The sequence below is a fragment of the Onychomys torridus genome, chromosome 10 (genome assembly GCF_903995425.1).
Source record: "Onychomys torridus chromosome 10, mOncTor1.1, whole genome shotgun sequence".
Classification (NCBI taxonomy): domain Eukaryota; kingdom Metazoa; phylum Chordata; class Mammalia; order Rodentia; family Cricetidae; genus Onychomys; species Onychomys torridus.
In genome coordinates, this window is record NC_050452.1 from 20807325 (window position 1) to 20825977 (window position 18653).

Genomic DNA, 18653 nt, shown 5'->3' on the forward strand with positions numbered 1-18653 from the left:
CCCTCACAGGCCAGTGAGTCCACTCTAAGACCAGTGAGCCTTCCTCTCTGTTGGTGGACTCTCGTGTGTATTCTCATTCCCCTCATTGGGCGGGCTAGACTCCTCTTTGTGATGCCCTCCCCAACCCCACAGCCTGTTCACTTACACCAAAAAAGAGCCCAGAGTATGTAGATAGCCCTTCCAGTATCACTTAAGCTAAGTATTACCACACAGACTGAATGCTTAGCAACACCCCACACAAACAGATGGCACACTGAAGAATTCAAGGAAGGCAACCTGAGTGTCTGAGGGCTCCTGGCTTCTATTCAGGCATTTGCTCATTCAATAAAAGAACATTCGACCAGCATCTCAGGTTCTATTTACACAGCTTTACAATCAGAGAAAACACACTCACAACAGCGCACAGGCTAAGCATCATGTTATAAAAACTGTAATCCCAGCATTTGGGAAGCTGAGGACCAGAGAGGTGAGTGCAGCTTTGGGAGGGCCATCCAGCTTGGCTAGAGCAGGAGCCACTGAGGTTGGGCAGGGTGGGCTAGACCTCCCTGGGCCTAATAGCTATGCTAAGAAACCTGTGCTTTATTTTAAATGAAACTCAGAGTCAATCTATGCATCTCTCTGACAGCCAAGCTGTGATAACTGGGACAGGGCAATTATAAGTGCCTCTTACATAGCCAGCCCACCTGCAAAGATGATGAGCACACGCAGAGCCATCATCTCCACTCTGTGCAGCATCTCCACAGCTTCCGAGGGCTTCTCCAGCTGCCGGAAAACTTGACACATCTCAGAAACACTTAGGAAAAACAGATCATGATGTTAACGGATAAATGTGTAACCTCTGAGCATGGCTGCCAGGTGGAAGGTTAAGTCACATGTAAGAACTGTCTCCTTACTCTACCATGTTTATTTTGCACAAACAAAGGAAAAGTGCAGGTTACGAGGCTGGACCTCCAGAAGCTTTCTGGTTCCTACTACAGTTTGATCATTGCTGCTAACAAGCCTCATGTCTGCTTTCTCTTCTTGCTCCATTCTCTTGAGATGCAAGAGTTGGACATTAAAGTTTGTAATATGACGACAATCGTTGAAAGGATAAAAAGCCTGCTCCTAGTAACAGTGTAGCAGATTGAGGTGAAGTGAAATAAGTCAGGGACAAGATGACAAATATCATATGTCGTCATTCAGGTGGAACCTCTCTAGTGAAGTTGATCTCATAGAAATTGAGAGTACAATGTGGCTTCTAAAGGCTAGGGTGATGATTAGGGAGAAAAGCGAGTCCCAGTTAGGAGCACACAGTGTTGTGTTCTATGACACAGTGATACAGGTGGATACAGTTAACAGTAGTAGCACCTTGCAAATCTCAAGACAGCTAGAAAAACTATGTTTCAATGTTTGGAGGCTGGATCTGATCATTTATATATAGCACATGTAATGAAGAATTACTTTGTTCACCATAAATATAGCTCAATTAAAATTAAAATAGTAATTTTTTTAGTATGTTGGCTTGTATTTATGTTGAGGTGCACACCTATCATCTCAGCACTCAACAGACTGGCTCTCAAGAGCATGGCTAGCCTGGGCTGTGTAGCAAGAGCCTATGTGAAAAAAAGAAAAGGAAAGAAGAGGAGGGGAGGGGACAGGAGAGGAGAGGAGAGGAGAGGAGAGGAGAGAAAGAAAAGAAAATGAAGGAAGAAAGAAAGGGGGCTATATAGATATATGGTGAGTTTTGTCTATGGAGAGCTGAAAATCTCAGGTGAAAGCTGAGATTAGAGAACAGAGGGGTGCCTAGATTACCTGTACTTTGAAAGCAAATCTCAAGCAGAACACTACACTCAAGCATGACAGTTTAAGGATCAAAGACAATGACAAGATAAAACAGGAGGCTTTGGAAGCTAGCATTTAAAATTTGAAATAATGAGACATCTGTTTCACCAAGTGAGGACATCTTTCCAAGCCATAAAAAATGATTGTGTTCAGCGTACAGTTCTGCAGCAGCAGAACTGACAAGAAGTAGGTCAGCCTGTCTGGTGGTAAACAAGAAAGTATTTACATAACACCTCGAAGTAGCCACAAGGGGCTGGGGAAAAAAGCTAATAGGCAGGAACCACAGGAGAACCAGTCTTGCCACATCCAGGAATCACAGCTGAGGCAGGGGCAGCACCCTGGGGCTCTACACATTAAAAGGCACAAATTCTCCAGCCCAACGCAGCAGGCTAATGCCAGAGCTGGATTTAGTGACACTGGAGCTTTTAAGAACAAGTTTCCAAAGGGTTTGGTGGAACATACCTGTCATCCCAGCACTTTGGAGGCTGAGGCAGGATTGTGAGCTCAATGGCAGTCTTTTGACCCAACATTTGGGGATGGGAGGGCTTAGAGGCAAAACATTCTTTAGAGTTTTCAGGAGAGCAGGAGTTTGTTGGCTGCATGTTTTTATCATATAGTTAGCTACAAACTGCAAGCACAATCTTGTGGCTGAACTGGATATTTCACGTTCATGGCTACGTTCCCAATAGCGGTACCCATGGCTGTTGTGATTATAGGTGTGCACACCTGACTCATCACTGTTTTACAATTATGTTAGTTTTTATTGCCATAGGATGACTCTACATATTAGTGAGGCACAAATTAGTGCTACTGCTGTGATACACACATAAATGCAATGGTCTATCTAGCCTCGCAAACAACTATGCATATATCCAGTCCCAAACCAAGTAGATAGAGTAAAAGGCTTTTACTTTTGGAAGTTTCTAAAAGTGAATCCAAATCATACTTGGATGTCAAATAATGAGGCAAACAGAGAAAGGAAATTGTTGACTTGGACCATTCTGTGTGAATGGATGCTGACTTCAGAGTGTGATGGAGAGTGAAATTAAGAAAAACCGCTTACTCTGATTTGATGTAAGTACTTCTTGATTTCTATAGTAAGGAATAAGATAAGCAAAATAGGAATTATAATACCTTTGATCAGCTTGTGGGACTCTCTGCCAGTGTTCAATCAATACAAATAATGCCTTCAGGAATTTCTGGAAGTGTGACATTGGTTCAGAGCCATGAGGAATTACCATCATTTCTTCCTTGGTCCTCCCATCCTTTGCAGATGTAACATTCTGACCAGTGGCTGAATTAGGAAAACTCTTGTCATCTGGGTGAAACAAAGTGTATGTGAAGCGTGTCCACTGGGCGCGATTTGGAAGCAGCCCTTCCCTTGAGAGGACTATTCTGCTGAGACCAATCAGGACTGCCTTTGCAAGCTGATAGCGAGTGGTGTTCTGGATCAATGACAGGTTGGAAATTAAATCTTGGTTTAAATCATCTCCATAGTCATTGTGAATTCTGCTAGAGGTCTCTACAACTGATTCTATGGTTTTTAAAAGGTCATTTGGGTGCTGGGCAAATGTCAAGAGGAGATTAAAAATTTCCCAGTTATCTTCTTTTAAGCCATTCGCAAGAGCTTTTAAGGTGAGGTCAATCACCATTTTCAAGGAAGTCTCTCTTTCTGAGCTGTTATCTGTTAGCATTCCATCCAACAAACGGATCGCTTCCTGACTTCCCTCCAGTCTCGGCCCCTGAGGATGACTGGTAGAAGAAAGCTCATAAAACCTCAAGAAGTCTATTTGGTCAGTGATGTTATTTAGAGGGACTAAGCAATCCAGAATCTCTTCCCATAAGTTAACAGCCTCAGTAGAAAAATTTTGAGTGCTGTTTTTAATCACCACCACAAGATGCTCCAAATCTCTCAACCTGATTTTTGTAGAAATTAAATTTTCAGCCATTTCTTCCAAAATCTCAGAAAAATCTTTGGATTGGTTGACAAACAAAAGGACACTAGATGATGTGCTGAAAATATCAGAGTCCTGTGATATGTTAGGTGTGACTCTAATCATCCCAAAGGCCAAGTCAAGAAATGGCATCAACAAATCCTTTGTCTTTTCAAATATGAAAGGATCTACTTTTTTCAAAGTAGTTATGTGTCTCACATGATGTTGAAAACTTTGTAGCATGATGGAATACAAAGTGTCAAAGAATTTCCAGGAGTCCTCTGTACTAGAGAAGGAGAGCACTCCCAACATTGAAGCCATCTTTCTTGAAACCTTTTTGGCTAGATTGAGAATTCTCACCATGGAGTCCACTGATAAGGTGAGATCACCCAGTTCAGCAGTGTTAGTCACCAGCATCGTTAGAGTTCTAGATATTTCTAAGGCAGACTCCAGAACGTGACTTTCTTCACCAACTGAGGAAATGGCACCAAATAACCTCATAGTTGATTCTAGTGTTTCTCTGTTTCTCAGAGGGAATGAACTATTTACAACAGAAAACAGGTCAGTTAGCTTAGCAACCACAGTGTGGTGGAGTACAGGAAAGGAGGAGGGGCAGAGCTGAGTAGGTGAGTGTAAGAGAATGTCCATAATACTAGCCATTTCTGCAGAACTTTCTCTTACGAGGTGGAGAATGGATGTGAGATTTTGGTTGAATTTGGAGAGGTCCTCAGAATGCTTGGCCTGGGAGAGAAGCTGAGTCACTACTGTAAAGAAGTCCATGTGGTCTTCAGTGTCACTGTTCACCCTGGGCTCCCCTGGATGGGTGTGAGATATACCTTTCAGGACTCCAGAGAGTTCTCTGTTGTCTAATGAAAATGCGTTCTTAATCAGTTGATACAGAGTCCTGAAGCTTGAGAAAATGCTCACCATTGGGTCTTCATTCATCCAGGTAAGGAATGAATCCAGTTTCAGAATTTCGAGAATTTTATCTCTGGGGACAAAACTGAAAATATATGTATTTTTAATTTTATGTCTCGTAAATTAGTAAGGGAAAGATTAAAACAGGGTGATGTCATGATTTTATTTATAGAATTATAGAAATAATATAGAATGATGCTATTGGGTGAAGAGTTGAGATTCTAAAATAACTCCAGATGAAGCCTGACACTTTGCTATTGAATAGTGAAAGCAGTGAAGGAGTGTCCTTTACACTACTGTGATGATACTTTGAAAACAACAATCTGAGAAGCCTTACGCTTTGCTTTTGCAAAAGAGAGCTAGAAAGACTCTACAGTGGTCTTTCTTTGTTTCTATAAGAAGATTACTAAGCTTTGCAAATAAGGAAAAGATGGATAATTGTCTAAAATAAATTTTATAATGCTCTTCAACAATACAAACCCACAAAGAAAGGGTAGGAACCAATTACATAATTGAAGGGTGTGTGTATGTGTGTGTATACATTTAACTGATAAACAACTAGTATCAAAAATGTAAAAAAGAAATGTCAACAGCTGTCAAGGACAAACTGAGGGAACCCACAAAACCTAAAGAGAACTTAAAAAAGAAGGCCACTCTCAACAACTAATACATTCTGAGGTTCTCAACTTTAAGAAAACAACATTTAAAACTAGAATGAGATTCTGCCACAGTCTCACCAGGTTCACAGATCCAAGTTCACATGAACAGTGCCAGGCATGACCAGGCATGACCAGGCATGACCAGTCATGACCAAGTATGACAGGGCATCACCAGGCATCACCAGGCATGACAAAGCATGACAATGCTGTGGAGCCACAGGGAGCCTCACACTCCGATCAGGATGAAAATTAAGATAAGACCCCGGAAATTTTTATAACTGAGGTTGTGTAGATACTCTATTCTACACAGGAACTCTTCTTGTGTGTGTTTAGGATACAGAAAAACCTCTGTTTGTCAATAGTACCCATCCATGCTCAAGTGACCAACCCCAGATAAATGCAGCAGGTCACAAACACATTGAAAGTATTAAAATAGGAAGGGGGCCAAGCAATGGTGGCACACGCCTTTGATCCCAGCACTCGGGAGGCAGAAGCAGGTAAATCTCTGTGAGTTCAAGGTCAGCCTGGTCTTCAATAAGGTGAGTTCTAGGACAGGCTCCAAAAGCTGCACAGAGAAACTCTGTCTCAGAAAACTAAAAAAAAAAATTAGAAAGGGGACTTGTTAGGAGAAAGAAGGGGTTTGGGAATGGGGTAACAAGAAGATGAGAAACAACAGTCTCCCTAGACAATGATTCTTGACGTAATTAACATCTGAAAAGGTGGAAAGCCTGTTTATATGTCTTTCTCTGAATTTTAAAAGTACTAGCAGATTGCTCAGTCAATCTGTGATGCTGTGATATGGCTGCTTGGCGAGGCTGACCACTAGCCTCAATATGTCCTTTCCTACAAGTGTCTGACATGACGGGACTACAGAGGAGATTCCCTTGAATACACTGGATGGGGTTTTGTGGCCATTTTGTCACACAAATATGCCTCCTTCCAGCTACAGATTCCAAAACAAAACTAAGATCCTGTTGAGAAGGGCTCTTGTGCCCACGTTTAACGTCCCTAATGAGTTAACTTCAGGATATTCAGAAGGCAAACTGTTTTAAGCAGGCCAGCCACAACAGTCCATTAGAAGGCTGTATAAGAGTCTCTGGGACCCAAGTAGGTAGGCAGTCAGCTTTTGCCCTGTGGATCCCCCTTGTTGACCACATCTTTGAACTGCAAACTTTAGCTCGTGATACACCAGGCATTCCTGCTGCTCTGTTTGTCCCTTCCTGCACCCTGCCCCTCTGAGGTTGGATGTGCTTATCTTGTCTCCAAAGCCATGTAAATCAACTTCCTGTGCTGCATGTTTGCTGTCTCCTTGGGAGTCTCCCAAATAATGGGGATTTCTCTCTAGAACTTTCACAGGTAACGTTCAGAGAGATTTTTAGAAGACGGTGAATAGAGATAATATGACTATTTTAATGGTTCCAGTGACAAATATTAGGTTAATTGGAAAGAAATATTTGATCTTGTATTTGTGATGAGACAGGTAATACCATAATTGAAATAGTGATCATCCCATACGCACATGTAAATCCATTCAAAATAAATTATTCACTCTATATAGGAAAGAATTTCTTGTCTTTATAATCAGAATTGAAAAAACCAACATGATTGATGAACAGAGGCTAGATTTGAATGTTTACTGGTTAAGTGGAAATTGAAATTGTGTCATAAAACACTCATTGTGGCAAAAATCACTTCAAAGGCCATTCCAAACTTAGCTCCAGGAATTATGACAGGCATATCTCTACTCCAGAAAGTGAGCCAGCTGGGATGCTCTACCAGGATGGCTATGAGAACGAAAAAGGCACTCACCTCATCTCTGCAATGAAGTCCCTATGGAAGTCTTTTAGCAGAAGTGATATTTTATTTTCAGGCATTCCATTTAGCAAAGAGGAGAGGAATGTCTCCACAAGCTGCTTCAGGAAATCCTCTGTGCTTCCTGTACTTTCTCCCCCATTTGTGGACTGTGTGTGGTTCAAGATGAGATTAATGAAGTCCATTATGTGAAGGTCAGTACCACTAAAACTCGGAGTTGATCCCTGAGAACGCTCAGCAAAGTCACCTGCTAAATCCATCACAATGCTTTCAAGAAGCAACTGAACAGTTGAGAAGTCAGGTAGCTGCTCATGATTTAGCATATGGGTGAGAATGCCAACATCAAAATTCCCTTCTCTGGTACTGTTTCTGAGATACCCCAAATACGTAGTAAGATCTCTGGCCAACATAGTTACATCAGTTGAATTCCGACTGGCCATGGCATTGAATAGTCTTTGCATTAGCCTAAAGTAATTCTCATTTTCATATTCTTGGAGCCAATGTTTTATGACAAATAGAAAGCCTTCAGTAATTTCTGAAATCTTCAACCATGATGAATCTAGGATTTCAAGAAGTTGAGGAAGTTGCACAGTTGTGTTTTGAAGAGCTATGCCTTGGATCTTTTTGTTAATATCAGAAAGTAGTTGTCCTAGACTCAAGTTATTGGTTGGGTCTTTGATGGTTTGTTTAAAGTCAAACCATAGTTCTTCAAAGTTGTTAGTTGTTGTATCATTTTTAATTAAACTTGATAATGAGTCTGGGCTCTTGTCTGTACGATTTGCATTCAGAAAGTCTGTGATTGGTGAGAATAGATAATGAGTACTATTTCTTAAACTCCAAACAGCAGAAATCAATTTGAATAATCTCTCCAAATTTAAGTAAACATTACTTTGGGGAGATGTCTCTGTGCCTTCAGTAATGTTAAGAATCTTGTCTAAATGACCTAGTTTGTCCAGCATGTTTTCATCCAGTAAAAATTTTGTAAAATTTGCATATTTTAGTGTTTCTACAATTTGCAAGGCATCTTGCTTTATGGTACCACTAGGACAGAGTTCTGGGATGCTGTCATTACCTTGATTCCCAGAAGGGGACATGAAGGGTAGCACCTTATGCCAAAGTTCCTGCAGAGTTCTCACAAAAACATTTTTAATACGGAAAATCTCCAACAGCTCTGAGAGAATGGAATTCCAGTCTGCTACCGCATGCATTGCACAGACCACTTTCCTGGTTATTTCCACTCCAGAGTTTTCATCCATGCACTGTGAATCAGTTGGGCGTGGCAGATGAAGAAGGTCCAGTATACTGGTTGCCATATGGTAAAAGGAAGAAGGCATGTGACCCTGGACATTACAGTCTTCTACCTTAAGGTTTTCCCCAAGCCTGGAAGCTGTGTGCTTTGAACACCAAACCCTGGGAAGGCACATTAAAGCCTCTGAAATCACACCTGGCTCATCTGATACTAACTCAACTGTATCCAGAAGAGTTTTAATCACATCGGCAAAGTCTTCCTTGGTGGTATTGAGCATGGTTATTCCATGAAGAAGTGTGAAGTTATAGATATCCCTGAGGCTTTCTGTGATGTTTTTATCTGTGACTCTCTGCAGGAGCTCCACCATGTGGGGAAGAGTATAATATACATCCAACACAGCACTCACCACTTCCTTCGGAAGCAGACGGGAGAGACGCAGCAGGTGATCAACACTCCATGAGTGGGAGCTGTCTACAAATTTTTCCACTAAGCCAACAAGCATATTGACCCCTAAATTGTCGACTCCTGATCTGCTGAGATTCTTAAAGAAGCTCCTTAGGTTTTCACTGATGTCACCCAGCTGGCCTACTAAGAGCTCTATGTCTGCCTTCTTGAGAGAATGCATGAGAGATGTCACTTTCTTTAAAACTTGAGCATGATCTGAATTTTGTGGAATATTGAAACGGACAGCAGGCATTAAGGAGTTGAACACATCCCTTGTCAGTTGAATTCCAAGACCCACAGCCTTCAATATGTCATGCGGGACGATTTCTGATGAATTCTGAAGATCATGAGTTAAGTGGAGAGCAAAGTAATTAGCTAAGTGGTAAATTGAATTGCCTAAGCGGCTTATATCTCTTTCCTTTGGACTGGTAGATAATACACTAAATACCGTTTCGGTGTTAGAAGAGGAATTATTTCCGAGGACTCTTTGGAAAATACCTTTTAAAAGTTTCTGCATTTCCTTCCCCAATGCGATGATGTGCTGCCAAATATTCTGAAACTGATCAGGAATGTCATCTGCTATTTCTATGGGTCTCAGAAGTAAGTCCTTGAAGCGCTTCCAGTCAGATTGAGATGCAAATTCGAAGTCTTTTGTTAAATTGGTGATGATCATATTTACCTGCTTTGTGGAATCATTGAAGAGAGCTAGTAAAATCTCAAATTTGGGGACCTTCTCTTCTCCTAAGCCTGTGGTAACTATAATATTTAGAAACTCAGTTATGTCTTTCAGGTAAATATTCACACAATCTAGATTTGACTCATTCAATGGACAAATGGGTATCTTCTTATTTAGGACCCAAGTTAAAATTTTCAATGCAGAGTTCATTTTGTTCTCCATATCCTTAAAGCTCCCCAAAGTGCTGTGAAGATGGCTGGGTAAAGAACTTGAGTTATACATCATACACATATGGTTTATGACAGGTATCCATGCAAGGCACCCTTCCAGACTGCTACTTGTGTTTGTGGATGAAAAAATGGAACTTAACATGGCCAGAATATGTGCTGGCTTCTTAGAAGTGTTCCCAGGTAATAAATTATCTTCAGAAATCAACCCAGTGACACTCTGGAAAATATCAGCACATGACAATAAAGTTCTATCCTGTGATACATTCCTAAGAAATAATGTTGTTTCTCTCAGCTCAGTGACAGCACTTGCAAATTTGTCTCTGTGATCTGTGAGATCATTTGAAAGAAAGTTATTGATCAGATGCATGTTTCTATCCACATAGTCTGAGGCTTTGCTCAAGTCAATGAAAACATCAAAGAGGGAATATAAAAACTCCCTGCTTGCATTTGTTTTCGTTGGAAATGTCTTCAGCTGGTGCAGGGAGCTTTCCATGGTGACAAAGGATTTCTCTGCTTGGTCCAGGTTAAATGTTTGTACCACGGCTAATTCATTATCTAACGCTACCCAAAGATCCCTGAGGTCCAGAAGGCCATCCCAGTCATGAAAGCCATTCTCCTGAGTTACATTTTTAAATAAGTTTAGTATGTGTCTAGCAGTATGATAAGTGGGAACTATTCCTTGGCAGTTTCTAGAAATGTTCCCATCATTTTCCAGTTCATCCAAAAGCTGAATGATACCAACATGAAGCGAAGTGAAAATATTCAGGTCAAGTTTAAATATTTGAGAAATGTTTCCCCAGATCTCAGTCCATGTCTGAATCCATGCAAGGGTACAATGAATGGCCGTAAACTCACTGAGCACACTGCCATTAACTGAGAGGTTTGAAAAAAATTGTGTCAATGGAAGTAAAGATTCCTCATCTCCTGAATAATTCACAGAAGAAGTGGTTGCATCTTCCAGAATAAAGCATTCACTCAGCAATAGGGTTTCTGCCGAACCATTAAAGAACTGATTGACATACTGAAGTAAAGAAACACGGAAGCCTTCATCTGCTGCAAACAGCTGCCTGAGGCCTGTCAAACTAGCATGAATCACTCCTGGTGCCAGGCCCTCAGCAGACATCAGGGACTGGGCTTGAAGCTCTAAAAAGTTTAAAATTGAAAGTAATTGCTGACAGTGAGATACTTCAGATATTGTCCCAAGAGCCTTTGTTGTCTCCGATAAAAGCAAAAGTGCTTCACTGATGCTTTGGATATTAAACTGCTTTATGAGATCCAAAAGGTGTCCAGAGATTTGAGTAAGATAAATTATCAGGGACTCTCTATTCTGAATGCTCAAGAATTTATGAAAATATTGACAAAATGAAGAATAGGTCTGCAGAAGTATAACTGCATCTCTGTCTTTGAAGACATTTATACGAGTCAAAATTCTATCCAGTTCTTGTTTTTGGAGCTCAGAAAGGCCTGAGAAAAGCTCAGATGCATTCTGCAGAGCATAGATGGTATCCAGAGCTATAGAGACTTGTTCCTGTGTCAGAATGCTAAATTCATAGAGATTGTGTAGTATAGTCTTGCTTAAATGTATAAAGTCTGTGTTCACAGCTGGTGATTTGGGCCAACCAGAATGGAACACCTGGGAGAAATTAAAACTGTTGCTAAGAATCTTCTCATATTCTGGAACAGAAAAATTTCCAAGTGCAGGTGAGTTTTCAAATTCAGCTCTTTCTTCTTGTGAAATGCTGTTGTGCCAGAATTCTCGTAGATCTGGATTAATTTCAAGAAGTATTAATTCTATGAATCTCAAAATATTTTTTGATTCCCTTCTCATAGAATGGTTTTTAAGACTTTGAATTTTTTCAATGACCAGTTTATCAAATTCCAGAAGCTTCTGAGCATTACCATCATATGGGTCTCTCTCTAAACTTTTTAAGTGATTTATCCACATAACACTTCTATTCAGAACAAGCTCGGTGAGAGAAAAGAGATTATGAAATTCAGGACCAGTGAATGAGCCAGAAGGCTTGGATAATAATTCCTCCCAAAACTCCACAAAAGACAAAAAAGTGTTCATCTGTTCATTTTCAAGGGTGTGCAAATTCTTGTCCACCACTAAAAGGTGCTTTGTGAAATTTAAGACCCTGTAACACAGATAGAATAGTTTTATTATCAGAATAAAATTAATTCAACACCTCAAATTTCTAAGATGATTTATAGTGATCAAAATGAAGCATTTTCTAGACAACGCATTTTTCAACTCAGGTCAAGCTGATATGAACATCTATTATTATGTTAGAAATCCCAACATGGCTGCATCTGTTTAACTTAAAATTTGTTTCCTGTTACGCAAAAACAAAGCATTTTAAATCACTTTCTCCTATGAATCAATTTGTATGACTGTTAAACACAAATCTGCCATTTCTACCTCATGAATTTGTTTTCATATTTACTTTCAAAAGGTCATGGGCTATAGAGATAGATCAAGCAGTGAGATGCCAAAGAAACTTTACCTGCTGCAGTGTGACCAGCTGCCTCACACTCTTTCCAGCATAAACAGTGGCTTCTACCATCCTGCCTTCCCTACCCTGATGGACTGAAATCCCCTGAGACCATGAGCTAAAAGAAGGCTCTCCTCCATGAAGCTCTCAGGTACTTTGCCATGGCACTAAGGCAAGTAACTAATACAGAAGGAGAGGAGAACACATTTAATAAGCAAAGTAGAAGTCACAAGGCTTGAGTAATGCTGCCACAAATATCCATCACTGTACAATCTGTGAAGCACTCTTTCAGCTACAGTCTTACTTTATCCCTATAACAGTGTATTTTAGGACATGTCAATACTTGGGTGGTTTTGTTCTTTTGTTTGTTTAGGTTTGGTTTGGTTTGGTTTGGTTTGGTTTGGTTTGGTTTGGTTTGGTTTGGTTTGGCTTGGCTTGGTTTGGTTTGAATTTTCAAGAAAGGGTTTCTCCCTGTAGCCCTGGTTGTCCTAGAACTCTCTTTGTCCACCAGGCTGGCCTTGAACTCACAGACATCTGCCTGCTTCTGCCTCTTGAGTGCTGGAAGTAAAGGCATGCACTACCACCACCACCCAGCCTATGTCAATATTTTGATCTTATGAAATTTTATTTGATTAACAAATCTGTACTGTTAACATATGGTAGGAACAAAGCCCATATTTCCTCATGCTGAATTCAGTTGCTTGGGCATCAAGTTGTACCTTATCTCTAATATTTTCATCCATTAAGTCAACACTTAATTAACTAACTAGCTTCTTCCTTTAACAATTTCACAGTAACACCAGTGAGTTCATAGACATGAAATGAAAACATGTCCTTAGAGCACACTCAGACTGGTTTTGTTGCTCTTGCTGGAGCCATTAAATAATTGAGGTTTTCAGGGCAGAGAATGAACAGGGGCTGATTTTACAGAGGTCATCCTACTCTCTTTCATCCTGTGCCCGTGGAGAAAGCTTCCCTAGTTTGAAGAAAGTCGGGTCCAGGGTGATGTCATAGAACGGCTTTCAAACTTTGGTATATGAAAGAACCTCTGGTGAAATTTGTAAACACACAGAAACCTGGGCCCTGGATCCAGGATTTAGCAGAATGGGGCGGGGGGTGAGGTTCAACACCCACAGCTTTAGCAAACTTCACAGGTAAGTTTGGTCCCCTCCTGAGTCTGAGTTCTTCTATTGTATGTAAGGCTCCTGTCCCATCCAACCCCAGTGTAGCTCACAAACATGAGTGCTTCAAACATGGCACAATATGTGTAACCTTGCATAAAAAGGCCATCTCAAAACATGTGATGAGACAGCAGAGCAGAAAATACTCAGTCATATTTTCTTCCACCCCTCCCCAAAGCCTCAGCAACTACTACAACTGGAATCACTGACCCTACATTGAAGTGTCAAGCAGTGTCAGGCTTTTCTAAAATAAATGTTTTATTCATAGATCATCTATTAGAACTCATGCTACTATTTAGGAAAATCCTATTCCTAAACACAGTTGATAGACAAATGGTCACTAGATGTCTGATATGAAACACTCTGACGCTGTTTTAATTGAACTCATAACCATTAAACAATGCCTAGTCTATGTTGACATTTGCTTATGATAGTTAATACCTGGAGGTTGGATTCTAAAACTTACCTGGCTATGGAAGTTAGTGGGGACTTCATAACATTATTGAAAAATACAAAATAATTATCAATGATGACTTTCCAATCCATGCTTTGTGTATAACAAGGATAGTCCTCAGATAAAGCTGAAAAGAAACATCAGCAATCTGAGTACAATGGTCAAGCTAAATATACAGAAGATTACCTAGTCTGTTTGAAAAATAATAAAGAAGGTTTGGAAAATTATGGTTTGATAACTGCTTCCGGTCATGAGGAAGCAATGAGCCAGTGTGCAATGCAGAACGTTGATTCATGGAAGATACTTCTGTCTTCCATGCAAGAGGAAACCTGTGATTATCCCCACTCACTGCTTTCAAGAAGAGCATGTACAAGGAGAAGGTGGTCTAGAGCTCAGTGGACATGCTGTGTTGGGATGAAGCTTAGAATCTGAAAGAAAGAATGTCAGGGAGGGCTCTACAAAGAGTATGTGTCCTTCTAGTATCTAGGTAAAAACCAATTATGCATCTGAGGACACTGCTTGAGATTAGGAAGCTTCACTCCCCCTCCAAAACAAAAAACAAAAAACAAAACAAACAAACAAACAAAAAAAAACACTTAAAGATGTTTGTTTAGTGGTCACACAATAACAAGAATATACTCTTGCTCATAGATGTATTAGAACATTTTACAATTCACAAATTATCAAGTACAATAAACAAAAAGGATTTTCAGAGTTACAGATAATCTGTATAGATGTTTGAGCTGAGTAATAAATCATTAAAGCCGAGGTGTCCATCTCTTGACATTACAATATAATGTTATCATCTACAAATATATTAGGTCATAGTCATAGCTATCCTGAGATGCATGCTGCTCACAAAGTCACAGATTCAACACACCTACTTTAAAGTAATCCTGTGGCTAGGAGTATAGGTCAATAGCATGTAAAAAGCCCAGTGTTTGAATCCTCACATTGAGAGAATGGTGAAGGCTGGGCAGCCAAGACCTTAAAGGACTAAGCTATATTAATTTCTTTCAAGAATAACTATAAGAATAAAAAATAACTAGCACAGAATAAGGATCAAATCTGTATTTGGCATCTGACTAAAAACTCCAGACAGATTAAGAAGGAAATATGCTTAGAAAAATGATTGGTCAAAATGGATGAACATGATGGAATGAGGAAAAAGAATAGGAACCACGCAAAATAGTGTGTGTTACTCATTTACACTCTATTCTTTACACAGTTCAGTTAAAAGGCAAAGGTTGTCAGAATAGATAAAATAAGACTAACCATATGCTATATGTAAGACGTATATTGAAACTATAAAGACAAAAGGAAAAAGAAAAGATATATGATCCTCAATGCTAATTTTAACAAGAATGAAATTCCAAACAATGTAGAATTCAGGTGATAATGTTATCATTTCATGATGTTAAAGGCATCAAGTCATCAAAAGAGGCATAATGATTCCAAACAAGTACACACTTGGCAGTAGAATTCCAAAATACAGGAAAGAAAAACAAAGCACAAAGAGAAATAGGCTAATTCATGTTGTGCTCAGAGATATAATTAGACACAGAGACAAAATATCAGCAAAACTGGGGGATTTGCATAATTCTAACAATGTAAACCACCTGATGTTCAAGAGTCATTCTGCCCAGTGCCAAAACAGTATCAATTCCCTTCCTGGACACATGAAACAGTTACCAAAAACTTAGTTCTCTTAACCCTAAAACAAAACACACACACACACACACACACACACAAAAAACACACAAACACACACACACACACACAAAATTAACAAGACCAATGGTATAAAGAGTGTGCACAGACTAAAAGAGTATTCATTAGAAATCAGAAACAAAAATATAACTGAAAATCCCACATTTTGAAAATGGAATAACATGCCTCTAAATTACTCGTGGGTCAGAAAAGAAATTAAGAGGAGGCTAGGGAGTGATGGAGATGCTTCATGGGTACATACACATTTACATATTTTAAATGTGTTTTATTTTGTTATGGGTTTCTCCAGACAAAAATATTTCTAACTTCAAGCAAGCAATTTAACCTCTTTAGCATCTATTTCTCAAGTAAAATTGCATAAGACTCACACTCATTATGCCTCATCAAGTTCCCACTAAAATAACTACGTGTCTATGGGGGAAAGACAGAAACACTCCAGCAAATTAAGTCAGAGGTGTGTGATAGCGCATAAGAAGAGGGTTGGTGCTATCAGAAAACCAAGGGATAAAACGGAAACTTTTAAGCAAAAGAAGAAAATAAAATCCTCCAGGGTCAACTCCTCAGCTGTTCTTTGTGAAGAAGTTCAACCCAGGTGGTCATTTCACTGGAGAGGAAAAAGGAAGCAGCTTTCAATTCTTGTTAGGTACCTTACATACATTATCTTAGGTCACCAGGATAAGAAACTAGTAAAGTAAGCTTTTTTTTTTTTTATTTTATCAAGAGTAAAAGTAATATCCTTGATATTGCTGGATGGCTCAATGAAATCTGTCAGACGCAATATTTGTTCTCAAGTCCATTTGCTTCTAAAACCCATACTATCATGTCATACTCCACCTCTGCTTGGTCCACGAAGTAAAACTGTACTCTACAATGTATGATATTCACTAAATGATGTCGGGTCTCTCACACTGCATTCTTACTGTTTGCCTTTGTTTTGTTTTTATTGCTCACTTAAAGGAGGAAGAAGAGATGAGTGATGTGCAATCTAAAGATGAACACACAGCTGCAGGGTATTTTGCTGTGGTTTGTGTTTTCTCCTGTTGCTATTTGGTGATTTCCAAATGTTTGTGTGCTTACATGTCCCTTGGACATCTTAAAATGCTCGTTTTGACTATTCTGCGGGTCTGAGGTAGGGGCTGTGATCTGCATTGCTAATGAGATGCCAGCTGCTGCTGCTGTTCCAGGGAACAGGCTGTTAGTAACAAGGATGTAGGCAATTATCTGTGTATAGCACACATAATATAAGAAGAAGAAAAAAAGAGAGAGAGAGAAAGTCAAATGCCCGTAATCTACTAAATATACTGGGTTATTCAGTATTTTTTTTTTTTTTTATTATTTACCAGACCCTTGTTAGCTAACCAACTTTCTTGACAGCTAAAATTACTGAAAGGTTCATAATTTGAAGTCCATTGATTATCTGGTTGTGACTGAAGAACTCTAAGGAGAAATATCTGAACACATAGCTCTGTTTCCGACTGTTAGTTGTATTCATCCTTCAAGTCCTGATTCATATGAGTTGTCTGGAAACACAAGCCTTTTCTGGAACTTTTCTCTGTTTGTCTATTTCACCCACTAACTTGGGCTCATTTTAGACTTCTCTGTTGAGCCCTAGGGTCTCCAATTAAATATGATACCCTTGATTTCAAAGATAACTTTCCTTTCCAAAAGTCAGGTAAACACAATCAAGACAAACCAACTTCCATTCTCTCCTTGATCATCCAAATGACAGGAAACTGGGAACGTAGCACCTGCCAATTCTAGGTTCCTTAACTGTTAAGACATTGTGACTGGAGGACTTCCAATTGGAAGATCAAACACATACCATTTTCTCCACTCATCCCCCAAAGGTCTGTAAAATGGCAAGAGAAAACAGAAGGTTATTTAGCCTACAGATGAAATGGACAGAAAAGGAAGGAGCAGTAGCTGGCAGCTACTAACATCTACAAGTAGGAATGTAAATGGACAAAGGGGATCAATCAGGCAGAGCAGAAACACAAAAGTCAGAGCTTGTACTTGAAGAAGGGGTGTCTCAACAGGTCCTCCTTGTAACTGTTAACAAGACCCATGAACTAAAGCACAAATGTCTAACTGAGTATGTAAGAGGTAGAACTAAAAATGGACAGGTATGTTGAAATACAATTTTTAATGAGGGAAATTCTGACATAGTCTCTCCATCACCCCAGAGAGACAACTCCTCCTCCATGTCAGCAGAAGACTAGACATTTGCTGACCTGGGGAAATAGAATTGACTGGAACTAAACTTGGAGTATCAGTGCATCTAATGGTGTGAACGACATACCCCTACTGGAAATATGGAGGATTACTTAATCTGATAGTTCTCAACAGTGAAGTTCTCATCACCTCCCTAGTTTCCAGGAAACCAGGTCCACCCATTTCCACGTGAGTGATGTCTGTCAACAGGCTTATGAAGAGCTCTCTGTGGTGATATTGTGTTCCCTCAAAATATTGTGCACCCTAATAAACTCATCTGGGGTCAGAGAACAGAACAGCCACTAAATACAGAGGCCAGGAAATGGTAGCATGAACACCTTTAATCCTAGCATTCTGAAGGCAGAGATCCATCCTGATCTCTCTGAGTTCAAGGCCACACTGGAAACTGCCAGGCATGGTGACTCACACCTTTAATCCCAGGAAGTGACAGCAGAAAGCAGAAAGGTATATAAGGTGTGAAAAACAGGAACTAGCCTGGGTAAGCTTTTAGGCTTTTGAGTAGCAGTTCAGCTGAGATTCATTCTGAATGAGGACTCAGAGGCTTCCAGTCTGAGGAAACAGGATCAGCTGAGGAATTGGCAAGGTGAGGCTGTGGCTTGTTCTGCTAATAACTGGCCTTGGGTTTGTTTTTATTAATAAGACTCTTTAAGATTCATGCTACAATGTTGTGGATGATTCATTGGTAAATAAAACACTGATTGGTCAGTAGCCAGGCAGGAAGTATAGGCAGGACTAAGAGAGAGGAGAATAGAGAGAAGAGGAAGGCAGGAGGGAACACAGGGAACATGGCAGCGGCCACCAGGACAAGGAAGATGTA

General features: G+C 39.9%; 1 protein-coding gene across 1 annotated transcript in view; it reads right to left on the reverse strand.

Moving 5' to 3' along the window:
- Abca13 (ATP binding cassette subfamily A member 13) overlaps window positions 1-18653 on the reverse strand; it is a 428395-nt gene that overhangs the window by 324832 nt on the left and 84910 nt on the right. The window contains exons 16-20 of the mRNA XM_036201460.1: window positions 15481-15492; window positions 13886-14000; window positions 7142-11881; window positions 2956-4758; window positions 684-793 (exon numbers count right to left, since the gene is read on the reverse strand). Coding sequence (XP_036057353.1) covers window positions 684-793; window positions 2956-4758; window positions 7142-11881; window positions 13886-14000; window positions 15481-15492 — 6780 coding nt within the window. The remainder of the gene's footprint in view (window positions 1-683; window positions 794-2955; window positions 4759-7141; window positions 11882-13885; window positions 14001-15480; window positions 15493-18653) is intronic.